General features: G+C 41.7%; 1 protein-coding gene across 1 annotated transcript; it reads left to right on the top strand.

The window, feature by feature from the left end:
• Window positions 1-7,773: 7,773 nt before the first annotated feature.
• Window positions 7,774-10,654, top strand: LOC308614978 (disintegrin and metalloproteinase domain-containing protein 20-like; the record flags this gene model as incomplete). Its single annotated transcript, XM_081229867.1, has 3 exons — window positions 7,774-7,842; window positions 8,069-8,163; window positions 8,581-10,654. The coding sequence occupies 3 exons, from the start codon at window positions 7,774-7,776 to the stop codon at window positions 10,652-10,654; spliced, it is 2,238 nt and encodes a 745-aa protein (XP_081085993.1).
• Between the last annotated feature and the right edge of the window lie 1,730 nt (window positions 10,655-12,384).

Here is a 12,384-nt window from a genome sequence, read left to right as displayed (position 1 = left end):
TCTCGTGGCTATTGTAAATAGAGCTGCAATGAACATTTTGGTACATGACTCTTTTTGAATTATGGTTTTCTCAGGGTATATGCCCAGTAGTGGGATTGCTGGGTCATATGGTAGTTCTTTTTGTAGTTTTTTAAGGAACCTCCATACTGTTCTCCATAGTGGCTGTACCAATTCACATTCCCACCAGCAGTGCAAGAGTGTTCCCTTTTCTCCACACCCACTCCAGCATTTATTGTTTCTAGATTTTTTGGTGATGGCCATTCTGACTGGTGTGAGATGATATCTCATTGTGGTTTTCAGTTGCACTTCTCTAACGATTAATGATGTTGAGCATTCTTTCATGTGTTTGTTGGCAGTCTGTATATCTTCTGTGGAGAAATGTCTATTTAGGTTTTCTGCCCATTTTTGGATTGGGTTGTTTGTATTTTTGTTATTGAGCTGCATGAGTTGCTTATAAATTTTGGAGATTAATCCTTTGTCAGTTGCTTCATTTGCAAATATTTTCTCCCATTCTGAGGGTTGTCTTTTGGTTTTGTTTATGGTTTCCTCTACTGTGCAAAAGCTTTGAAGTTTCATTAGGTCCCATTTGTTTATTTTTGTTTTTATTTCCATTTCTCTGGGAGGTGGGTCAAAAAGGATCTTGCTGTGATTTATGTCATAGAGTGTTCTGCCTATGTTTTCCTCTAAGAGTTTGATAGTTTCTGGCCTTACATTTAGGTCTTTAATCCATTTTGGGCTTATTTTTGTGTATGGTGTTAGGGAGTGATCTAATCTCATACTTTTACATGTCCCTGTCCAGTTTTCCCAGCACCACTTATTGAAGAGGCTGTCCTTTCTCCACTGTACATTCCTGCCTCCTTTATCAAAGATAAGGTGACCATATGTGCGTGGGTTTATCTCTGGGCTTTCTATCCTGTTCCATTGATCTATCTTTTCTGTTTTTGTGCCAGTACCATACTGTCTTGATTACTGTAGCTTTGTAGTATAGTCTGAAGTCAGGGAGCCTGATTCCTCCAGCTCCGTTTTTCATTCTCAAGATTGCTTTGGCTATTCAGGGTCTTTTGTGTTTCCATACAAATTGTGAAATTTTTTGTCCTAGTTCTGTGAAAAATGCCAGTGGTACTTTGATAGGGATTGCATTGAACCTGTAGATTGCTGTGGGTAGTAGATTCATTTTCACAATGTTGATTCTTCCAATCCAAGAACATGGTATATCTCTCCATCTATTTGTATCATCTTTAATTTCTTTCATCAGTGCCTTATAATTTTCTGCATACAGGTCTTTTGTCTCCTTAGGTAGGTTTACTCCTAGATATTTTATTCTTTTTTTTGCAATGGTAAATGGGAGTGTTTCCATAATTTCTCTTTCAGATTTTTCATCATTAGTGTATAGGAATGCCAGAGATTTCTGTGCATTAATTTTGTATCCTGCTACTTTACAAAACTCATTGATTAGCTCTAGTAGTTTTCTGGTAGCTTCTTTAGGGTTCTCTATGTATAGTATCATGTCATCTGCAAACAGTGAGAGCTTTACTTCTTCTTTTCCGATTTGGATTCCTTTTATTTCCTTTTCTTCTCTGATTGCTGTGGCTAAAACTTCCAAAACTAAGTTGAATAAGAGTGGTGAGAGTGGGCAGCCTTGTCTTGTTCCTGATCTTAGTGGAAATGGTTTCAGTTTTTCACCATTGAGGACGATGTTGGCTGTGGGTTTGTCATATGTGGCCTTTATTATGTTGAGGAAAGTTCCCTCTATGCCTACTTTCTGCAGGGTTTTTATCATAAATGGGTGTTGAATTTTGTCGAAAGCTTTCTCTGCATCTATTGAGATGATCATATGGTTTTTCTCCTTCAATTTGTTAATATGGTGTATCACATTGATTGATTTGCGTATATTGAAGAATCCTTGCATTCCTGGAATAAACCCCACTTGATCATGGTGTTTGATCCTTTTAATGTGCTGTTGGATTCTGTTTGCTAGTATTTTGTTGAGGATTTTTGCATCTATGTTCATCAGTGATATTGGCCTGTAGTTTTCTTTCTTTGTGGCATCCTTCTCTGGTTTTGGTATCAAGGTGATGGTGGCCTCGTAGAATGAGTTTGGGAGTGTTCCTCCCTCTGCTATATTTTGGAGGAATTTGAGAAGGATGAGTGTTAGCTCTTCTCTAAATGTTTGATAGAATTCGCCTGTGAAGCCATGTGGTCCTGGGCTTTTGTTTGTTGCAAGATTTTTAATCACAGTTTCAATTTCAGTGCTTGTGATTGGTCTGTTTATGTTTTCTATTTCTTCCTGATTCAGTCTTGGCAGGTTGTGCATTTCTAAGAATTTGTCCATTTCTTCCAAGTTGTCCATTTTATTGGCATAGAGTTGCTTGTAGTAATCTCTCATGATCTTTTGTATTTCTGCAGTGTCAGTTGTTACTTCTCCTTTTTCATTTCTAATTCTATTGATTTGAGTCTTCTCCTTTTTTTTCTTGATGAGTCTGGCCAATGGTTTATCAATTTTGTTTATCTTCTCAAAGAACCAGCTTTTAGTTTTATTGATCTTTGCTTTCGTTTCCTTCATTTCTTTTTCATTTATTTCTGATCTGATTTTTATGATTTCTTTCCTTCTGCCTACTTTGGGGTTTTTTTGTTCTTCTTTCTCTAATTGCTTTACGTGCAAGGTTAGGTTGTTTATTCGAGATGTTTCCTTTTTCTTAAGGTAGGATTGTATTGATATAAACTTTCCTCTTAGAACTGCTTTTGCTGCATCCCATAGGTTTTGGGTCGTCATGTCTCCATTGTCATTTGTTTCTAGGTATTTTTTGATTTCCTCTTTTATTTCTTCAGTGATCACTTCGTTATTAAGTAATGTATTGTTTAGCCTCCATGTGTTTGTATTTTTTACAGATCTTTTCCTGTAATTGATATCTAGTCTCATAGCATTGTGGTCAGAAAAGATCCTTGATACAATTTCAATTTTCTTAAATTTACCAAGTCTAGATTTGTGACCCAAGATATGATCTATCCTGGAGAATGTTCCATGAGCACTTGAGAAAAATGTGTATTCTGTTGTTTTTGGATGGAATGTCCTATAAATATCAATTAAGTCCATCTTGTTTAATGTATCATTTAAAGCTTGTGTTTCCTTATTTATTTTCATTTTGGATGATCTGTCCATTGGTGAAAGTGGGGTGTTAAAGTCCCCTACTATTAATGTGTGACTGTCAATTTCCCCTTTTATGGCTGTTAGTATTTGCCTTATATATTTGAGGTGCTCCTATGTTGGGTGCATAAATATTTACAATTTTTGTATCTTCTTCTTGGATCAATCCCTTAATCATTATGTAGTGTCCTTCTTTGTCTCTTCTAATAGTCTTTATTTTAAAGTCTATTTTGTCTGATATGAGAATTGCTACTCCAGCTTTCTTTTGGTTTCCATTTGCATGGAATATCTTTTTCCATTCCCTTACTTTCAATCTGTATGTGTCTCTAGGTCTGAAGTGGGTCTCTTGTAGACAGTATATATACGGGTCTTGTTTTTGTATCCATTCAGCCAATCTGTGTCTTTAGGTGTGCACATTTAGTCCATTTACATTCAAGGTAATTATCGATATGTATGTTCCTATTCCCATTTTCTTAATTGTTTTGGGTTCGTTATTGTAGGTCTTTTCCTTCTCTTGTGTTTCTTGCCTAGAGGAGTTCCTTTAGCGTTTGTTTTAAAGCTGGTTTGGTGGTGCTGAACTCTCTCAGCTTTTGCTTGTCTGTAAAGGTTTTAATTTCTCCATCAAATCTGAATGAGATCCTTGCTGGGTAGAGTAATCTTGGTTGCAGGTTTTTCTCCTTCATCACTTTAAATATGTCCTGCCAGTCCCTTCTGGCTTGCAGAGTTTCTGCTGAGAGATCAGCTGTTAACCTTATGGGGATTCCCTTGTGTGTTGTTTGTTGTTTTTCCCTTGCTGCTTTTAGTATGTTTTCTTTGTATTTAATTTTTGACAGTTTGATTAATATGTGTCTTGGCATATTTTTCCTTGGATTTATCCTGTATGGGACTCTCTGTGCTTCCTGGACTTGGTTAACTATTTCCTTTCCCATATTAGGGAAGTTTTCAACTATAATCTCTTCAAATATTTTCTCAGTCCCTTTCTTTTTCTCTTCTTCTTCTGGAACCCCTAAAATTCAAGTGTTGGTGTGTTTAATGTTGTCCCAGAGGTCTCTGAGACTGTCCTCACAGTTCTTTTCATTCTTTTTTCTTTATTCTGCTCTGCAGTAGTTATTTCCACTATTTTATATTCCAGGTCACTTATCTGTTCTTCTGCCTCAGTTATTCTGCTATTGATCCCATCTAGAGTATTTTTAGTTTCATTTATTGTGTTGTTCATTGTTGCTTGTTTCATCTTTAGTTCTTCTAGGTCCTTGTTAAATGTTTCTTGCATTTTGTCTATTCTATTTCCAAGATTTTGGATCATCTTTACTATCATTATTCTGAATTCTTTTTCAGGTAGACTGCCTATTTCTTCTTCATTTGTTAGGTCTGGTGGGTTTTTATCTTGCTCCTTCATCTGCTGTGTGTTTTTCTGTCTTTTCATTTTGCTTATCTTACTGTTTTTGGTCTCCTTTTTGCAGGCTGCAGGTTCGTGGTTCCCGTTGTTTTTGGTGTCTATCCCCAGTGGCTAAGGTTAGTTCAATGGGTTGTGTAGGCTTCCTGGTGGAGGGGACTAGTGCCTGTGTTCTGGTGGATGAGGCTGGATCTTGTCTTTCTGGTGGGCAGGTCCATGTCTGGTGGTGTGTTTTGGGGTGTCTGTGGACTTTCTATGATTTTAGGCAGCCTCTCTGCTAATGGGTGGGCTTGTGTTCCTGTCTTGCTAGTTGTTTGGCATAGGGTGTCCAGCACTGTAGCTTGCTGGTCATTGAGTGAACCTGGGTGCTGGCGTTGAGATGGAGATCTCTGGGAGATTTTCGCCGTTTGATATTATGTGGAGCTGGGAGGTCTCTTGTGGACCAGTGTCTTGAAGTTGGCTCTCCCACCTCAGAGGCACAGCACTGACTCCTGGCTGCAGCACCAAGAGCCTTTCATCCACACGGCAGAATAAAAGGGAGAAAAAGTAGAAAGAAAGAATTAGTAGAAGAAGAAAGAAAGAAAGAAAGAAAGGAGGGATAGAGGGAGGGAGGGAGGAAGGAAGGAAGGAGGGAAGGAAGGAAAAAAGAAAGAAGATAAAGTAAAATAAAGATAAAATATAATAAAGTTATTAAAATAAAAAATAATTATTAAGGAAAAAAAAACGGACGGATAGAACCCTATGACAAATGGTGGAAGCAAAGGTGTACAGCCAAAATCTCACACAGAAGCATACACATACACACTCAAAAAAAAGAGGAAAAGGGGAAAAAATCATAAGTCTTGCTCTCAAAGTCCACCTCCTCAATTTGGGATGATTCGTTGTGTATTCATGTATTCCACAGATGCAGGGTACATCAAGTTGATTGTGGAGCTTTAATCCGCTGCTTCTGAGGCTGCTGGGAGAGATTTCCCTTTCTCTTCTTTGTTCGCACAGCTCCCGGAGCTCAGCTTTGTATTTGGCCCCGCCTCTGCGTGTAGGTTGCCGGAGGGCGTCTGTTCTTCGCTCAGACAGGACGGGGTTAAAGGAGCCTCTGATTCGGGGGCTCTGGCTCACTCAGGCCGGGGGGAGGGAGGGTACGGAGTGCGGGGCGAGCCTGCAGCGGCAGAGGCCGGCATGACATTGCACCAGCCTGAGGCGCGCCGTGCGTTCTCCTGGGGAAGTTGTCCCTGGACCCCGGGACCCTGGTAGTGGCGGGCTGCACAGGCTCCCCAGAAGGGGTGTGTGGATAGTGACCTGTGCTCACACACAGGCTTCTTGGTGGCGGCAGCAGCAGCCTTAGCGTCCCACGCCCGTCTCTGGGGTCCGTGCTGATGGCCGCGGCTCGCGCCCGTCTCTGGAGCTCCTTCAAGCAGCGCTCTTAATCCCCTCTCCTCGCGCACCAGGAAACAAAGAGGGAAGAAAATGTCTCTTGCCTCTTCGGCAGGTCCAGACTTCTCCTGGATTCCCTCCCGGCTAGCTGTGTCGCATTAGGCCCTTCAGGCTGTGTTCAGGCCGCCAGCCCCAGTCTTCTCCCTGCGCTCCGACCGAAGCCCGAGCCTCAGCTCCCAGCACCTCCCGCCCCGGCGGGTGAGCAGACAACCCTCTCGGGCTGGTGAGTGATGGTCGGCACTGATCCTCTGTGCGGGTATCTCTCCGCTTGCCCTCCACACCCCTGTTGCTGTGCTCTCCTCCGTGGCTCCGAAGCTTTCCCCCTCCGCCACCTGCAGTCTCCGCCCGCGAAGGGGCTCCTAGTGTGTGGAAACCTTTCCTCCTTCACAGCTCCCTCCCACTGGTGCAGGTCCCGTCCCTATCCTTTTGTCTCTGTTTATTCTTTTTTCTTTTGACCTGCCCAGGTACGTGGGGAGTTTCTTGCCTTTTGGGAGGTCTGAGGTCTTCTGCCAGCGTTCAGTAGGTGTTCTGTAGGAGCTGTTCCACGTGTTGATGTATTTCTGGTGTATCTGTGGGGAGGAAGGTGATCTCCGCGTTTTACTCTTCCGCCATCTTCCCCTCGTCCCCCGAATAATTCCATCTTTAAATCACTTTTCTCTTCCTACATTTTACTAGAAGCTTATAACAAAAGGAAATAAGCCAGCCACTCCTTCAACACTTTGCTGAGATATTTCCCCAGCTAAATATCCAACTTATGCTCTAAAGTTGTACATTTCACAAGACACTAGGACACAAACCCACTCCAGCCAAACCCACTCCAGCCAATTTCTTTGCTACTTGATAACAAATGGCTTTTCCTCCATTGTCCAATAACATAATCCCCATTTCTGCCTCATTAGTATGGCCTTTCCAGTCCATATCCTACCAATCTGTTCAAGATTACTTAGGTATTTTCTAAGGAGGTTGGGGGTCTTCTATACAACTTTTTTTTTTTTATTTCTAGGCTGTCACCAAGAGTCTGTCCACAGCGCTGTAGGCTTTCTAGTCTTCCGCTCAAAACTCTTCCAATCTCTATCCAATATCTAGTTCCATGCCATTCACACAATTTCAGGTAACTGTTACCTACAACAGTACTTCCAGGGAGAAATTTTATGTTATATTATATTAAGGCAGCAAAACACCATAGGCTGGGTGACTTATACATAAGAGAACTTTATTTCTCAGTTCTGGAGACCAGTAAGTCCAAGATCAAGGCACCAGCAAACTTAATGTCTGGTGAGAACCACTTCCTGGCTCATAAATGACACCTTCTCACCGTAACCACACAGGGCAAAAGGGGTGAAGGATCTCTCTGAGGCCTCTTTTATAAAAGCACTAATCGCCTCCCAAAGACCCCACCCACTAATACCACCACCTTGGGGGTGAGGATTTCAAACGTTCATCTTGAGCACACCCCAATCAAGATTCAGAAGTTTCCCATCACTCCAGAAAGTTCCCTCCATCCCTCCATTCCCTCACATCAGGAAAACAGTGATTTAAATTCTGTTCCCCTATATTATTTTCTGGACTATTCCAGAACTTCATACAAATGAAGTCCTGTATGAAGTTTCTTTGGTCTGATTTCTTTCTATCATCATAATATCTATGAGATAGATACATCCATGTCCTTACACATATCAGAAACTTGTGCAGATTTACTGAGGATTATCCCACTGAATGAATATGCCAGTTTGTTTGCCATTCATCTATTCAGTACAGGTTGTTTGTTTCCAGTCTGTGGAATAAACTTGTGAATAATGCTGCTATGAATATCCACATACGAATCGCTGTGGGGAACGTCCTATGGCTAGAATCACTGAGACGTAGGGCAAGTGTAAGTTTAACTTTATTAGAAACTATTATTATCCACCCTACCTTTTCTACTCATGACACTATTTATTCTTTTGTTCCATTAATCACCCCCAACACATTCCATTTTTAAAAAGTATGAGAGAATCTGATTCTCTCCTCAAAATTCTTACAGAAAGAAGCTTCCACTCTCCTCTCCATTTTGTAATTTCTTAATTACAAATTGAAGCCTTGTCTCATGTTGGTTTCAGGAAGAAAAAGTCAATCACTGTCTTAAAATTGCACCAAACCCACTGATTCTTCCCCTGTGGCTTCTCCAAGAGGCCATGGGACCACTCAGCCCAAGGTATACACCCATTTTTCCTAATTTCTCCCATGTTTCCTCCTCTCTAAGAGCCCTGTGCCAGGATCCCCAGGATCACTTAGCACAGCCCCTCCCCCTCATGAATACACCATTGTTACGTAAGAGCTTCCCCCTCCCTCCTCCACCTTTCTGGGCATGCCCAGCCTCCAGCCTCTCTCTGCTCTCCTCAGGACTAGACTGCTGTTTAGGAGTTGCTGTTCCAGGGATAGTCTTGCCTGCCTCCCGCTGGAGTGCATTTCTTTGGTCACAGGCTTCCTCACTCATGGGGCCTGCCTGGGCCCAGGCCCACCTGGCAGGTGATCTCTGGCTGCTTCTGCTCTGTCTACTCCTGTTTCCAACCTGCTGCTCCCATGACCCCCCAGGTTGGCGCTTCACTTCCTCTGAAATTGTGATCCCCAGGAAGGTGTCCCACAGAGTGCGTGGAGCCGCAACACAAGGCCAGCTCTCCTACAAGGTTCGCTTCAGTGGCCAAAGACATGTGCTTCACATGAGAGTCAAGAAGAGCTTGCTGCCCAGGCATTTTCCTGTTATCACCGATAATGACCAAGGCGCCGTGCAGGAGGACTACCCTTTTATCCCCCGAGACTGTTACTACTTTAGCTACCTGGAAGGGGTTCCTGGGTCCATGGGCACACTGGACACCTGCTATGGGGGTCTGCGTGGCATGCTGCAGGTGGATGACTTCACTTACGAAATCAAACCACTGGAGGCTTCTTCCAAATTCGAGCATTTGATTTCTCAGCTTGTGTCGCAAAAAACACCAGCAGAGGATGCAAAATGTAAGATTGAAAGGAAAGATACAAATCAAGAAGATGAGGAGGCGATGATTGCTGAGATGCCTAGAGCAGCTCCTGTGTATTTGTGGTGGCCGCATAGGAAATACTTAAAAGTTCACTACACAGTTTCTAACTCATTAGTTGTTCAGAACCCTAATCATACACGTATAATAGAGAATGTAGTGATTATAAACAACATATTGCATAGCATTTTCTACCAGGCTCGCCTTCAGGTTTCGATTCGTCTTATGTGCATATGGGATGGCATGGATAGGATGGATTTATATAGTTGGCCTAGTGCTGAAGCTGCAGTACGTGAATTTGGTTTATGGAAATTGTGGGGATGGTATTCACAAATTCCTCATGATACTTCAATGCTTTTCACAGGACATAAAATTGCTGGATCCTCATATTATAGCAGCCATGAAGGAATATGCAACCCCAATTGGGGAGCATCGTTTGTATTTGTTTCAAATTATCACATATTTTTAGCTTCAACTGTTGCAGCACATGCAATAGGTCATGTTATGGGCTGTGTACACGATGGTCCAGGTTGTCACTGTTTTCGAAGAAATCACTGCATCATGGCTCCTGAGCCTGGTCTTCTAGATATGATGAGCAATTGTACATATAGCAAACTGCATCAACGGGTTTCTATGTGGGATCCTTGTTTGAGTATACCAAACGTACCATACAGTAATTTTCCTTATGTAGCTCCTCGCTGTGGTGACAAGATCATAAATCAGAGGGAAGAATGTGACTGTGGCACCTTAAAAGACTGTGCTAGGGATCCGTGTTGTCAGAACCATTGTGTCCTCACCAATGGCAGTGATTGCAGTGAAGGAAGTTGCTGCTTTAAGTGTAAATATGCTCAACCTGGAACTCTTTGCAGAGATACTCTTGGTATTTGTGATCTACCAGAATACTGTAACGGGACAACGCATGTTTGTCCAGCTGACACTTATATCCAGGATGGAACCCCATGTTCACCATTAGCTGTTTGTATGAAGGGAAACTGTAGTGACCGTGATATGCAGTGTCAAGCCCTCTTTGGCTATAAAGTAAAAGATGCTGCAGCAGCATGCTATAAAACATTGAATATCATAGGTGACCGATTTGGGAACTGTGGTGTGAGGTTACTTCGAGGAGGAGGAAACCCTGTAAAATGTGAACAAGATGATGTTCTGTGTGGAATGCTGCACTGTGCTAACGTGAAGGAACTTCCTGGTGGTGGGGAGCACACTACCTTTCATCATATGGTAGTACAAGATATTAAACCAGAAAGCTGCTTTGGGTACGATGCCCACTTTGGGACAGACTCACCGGAAATGGGGCTTGTAGTGGATGGTGCATCATGTGGCCCAGGATCATACTGTAAAGACCAAAATTGTACCTTTTTTCAAGACTTGGGTTTTGACTGTGATGTCAAGATGTGCAATTACAGAGGGGTATGCAACAACCAAAGACATTGTCACTGTCAGCAAGGTTGGAAACCACCAAATTGTAGCGAGAGAGGACCAGGTGGCAGTGTAGATAGTGGCCCCCCACCTGACAGAGAAATAGGTATTCGAGCCAGGCTACTAACGAATATAAACAGAGGAACAGCTCTACTGCTTCTTCGTCTTTTCCTTCTTTTGCTTTCAGCAGTTATAGGTGCCTTTTACTATGTAAAAGATATTATGGAAAACGAAAACTAAACTGTTGGAAAAAATAATCCCTTGAACCCAAGTAAATACAAACTGGAACACACAAAATGGAGAAAATTACTTTGGCACTTACGGGAAGAAATGATCGATAATCACTCTTACAGGATTACTTATGTAATTCTATGACTCTTCCCAAGTTGTTATCTTGAAATAAAATGACTTGGCAATTTAAAAAGGGTCTGTGTGGTTAAATGCATTTAATATTTTATATCTGGTCATAGTCTTACTACTCCGGTAGGTGATAGTGGGAACTGTTAGATTCACCAACAAGAGGACCTATACTTATTTATGTTGTGCATACTAAAGTTTCACAGATATGCCTGTAGCACTCCTTGTTTGAACTGGTATGCACTTGTTTAATAGTTTATTAGACTTTCCCTTAGTTGATTACATACTAGATTTGTGTTCTTGGTTCATGTTTTTGCTAGTGTTAAATAAGCCTAACATAAAAGATAGCATAAAAGATACAGTAGGAAGATCAAAAATTTGGGGTCATAAGTGCATGAATATCAACAGTAGTTCAACAACCTGCTAAGTATGTGATCTTGTCCAAAGTCATAGGCTTTCAGAGGATCAAGGTTATATCTGACATGTTACACTGAGAGATGAAATGTACTTTTCTGGGGTTTTGTGGTGGTCCAAAGAAAGGCCCTAAGAAGGGCCTGGAATATGTTAGGCACTTAATAAATGCTGACTCTTTCATTCTCATTATTATCTTGGGTAGTGCTAAAACAGAAGTATTCCAAGTAGAAGGACTTTGGCATTTGATATCTTTTATTGTAAAACCATCACACAAGGAGCCATTGATCACTGATTTATCACTTCTTATGGGCCCTAGTTATTAATGTCATACCATCTCACATTTAAAATCCTAGGAATTGCCTAAGCACAGCCTGTCTATAAAGTACAGGATGGAACTGCGTGCCTGATGTATAATATGTACAGGAACAAAAACTAACATAAAAGGAAACAGGAAGCAATCGCTTCATCAGAGAGTATTTGAAGCAGGTCTCATAAGTGAGATGTGTTATATTCGTGCTATTAAAATGTCGCAGGCCTTGGATCAAATCCCTTTCTAAATATGGAGTCCAGATGGGGGTAGCTACCTAAGGGAAGAGGAAGGTTGCAGCAGTAGAGAATCAGTGGGATTGTCACCCTGTGACATTTTAATTTGTCCAACTTTTATAGAGTTCTCTTAGGCAGCATTTCTTGTCCGCAGAGCTTATCCAGTAGAGTAATCTGGATCTTCATCCCTGACAGGTCTGAGACCCAGTTTACTATACCCTTGTCAAACATATGTTACTGCATTCGCTCTTTGCACCGATATCTATTAAAATCGAAGTTGGATGACCATTTACGAACATGGTTACTTCTCATTGATCCAAAGGCACCTGATGAAAACAAAGTATCTTTCTTCCTGTGGGTCAGGGTGTGTGGGCGGGGTGATTTTGTTTCTAATTAGCAGTCCATTTGCCAAAAGGTGAATACTGTGGCCCCTGTAGCTTTTTTTCTCTATTTCTGTTTTTCTGATATCTACTCATATCCTTATTGGTCTTTTTGCACTGGTGAAGGACCTTTTGTTTCCCTCAAGGTGTTTAATTTGTAGTACCATACAGTCAATTGTGTATGTTTTCTCTTTGGTTACCATGCTATCTCCAAAATCTTGACCTAAGTGTTTTACCCTGGGGATGAGTGTGATCTCCAGTCTATTTTATGTTTCT

This window comes from Mesoplodon bidens, assembly GCF_964165515.1.
Source record: "Mesoplodon bidens genome assembly, chromosome: 3".
Taxonomy (NCBI): Eukaryota; Metazoa; Chordata; class Mammalia; order Artiodactyla; family Ziphiidae; genus Mesoplodon; species Mesoplodon bidens.
This window is presented reverse-complemented; position numbering and strand designations above follow the sequence as displayed.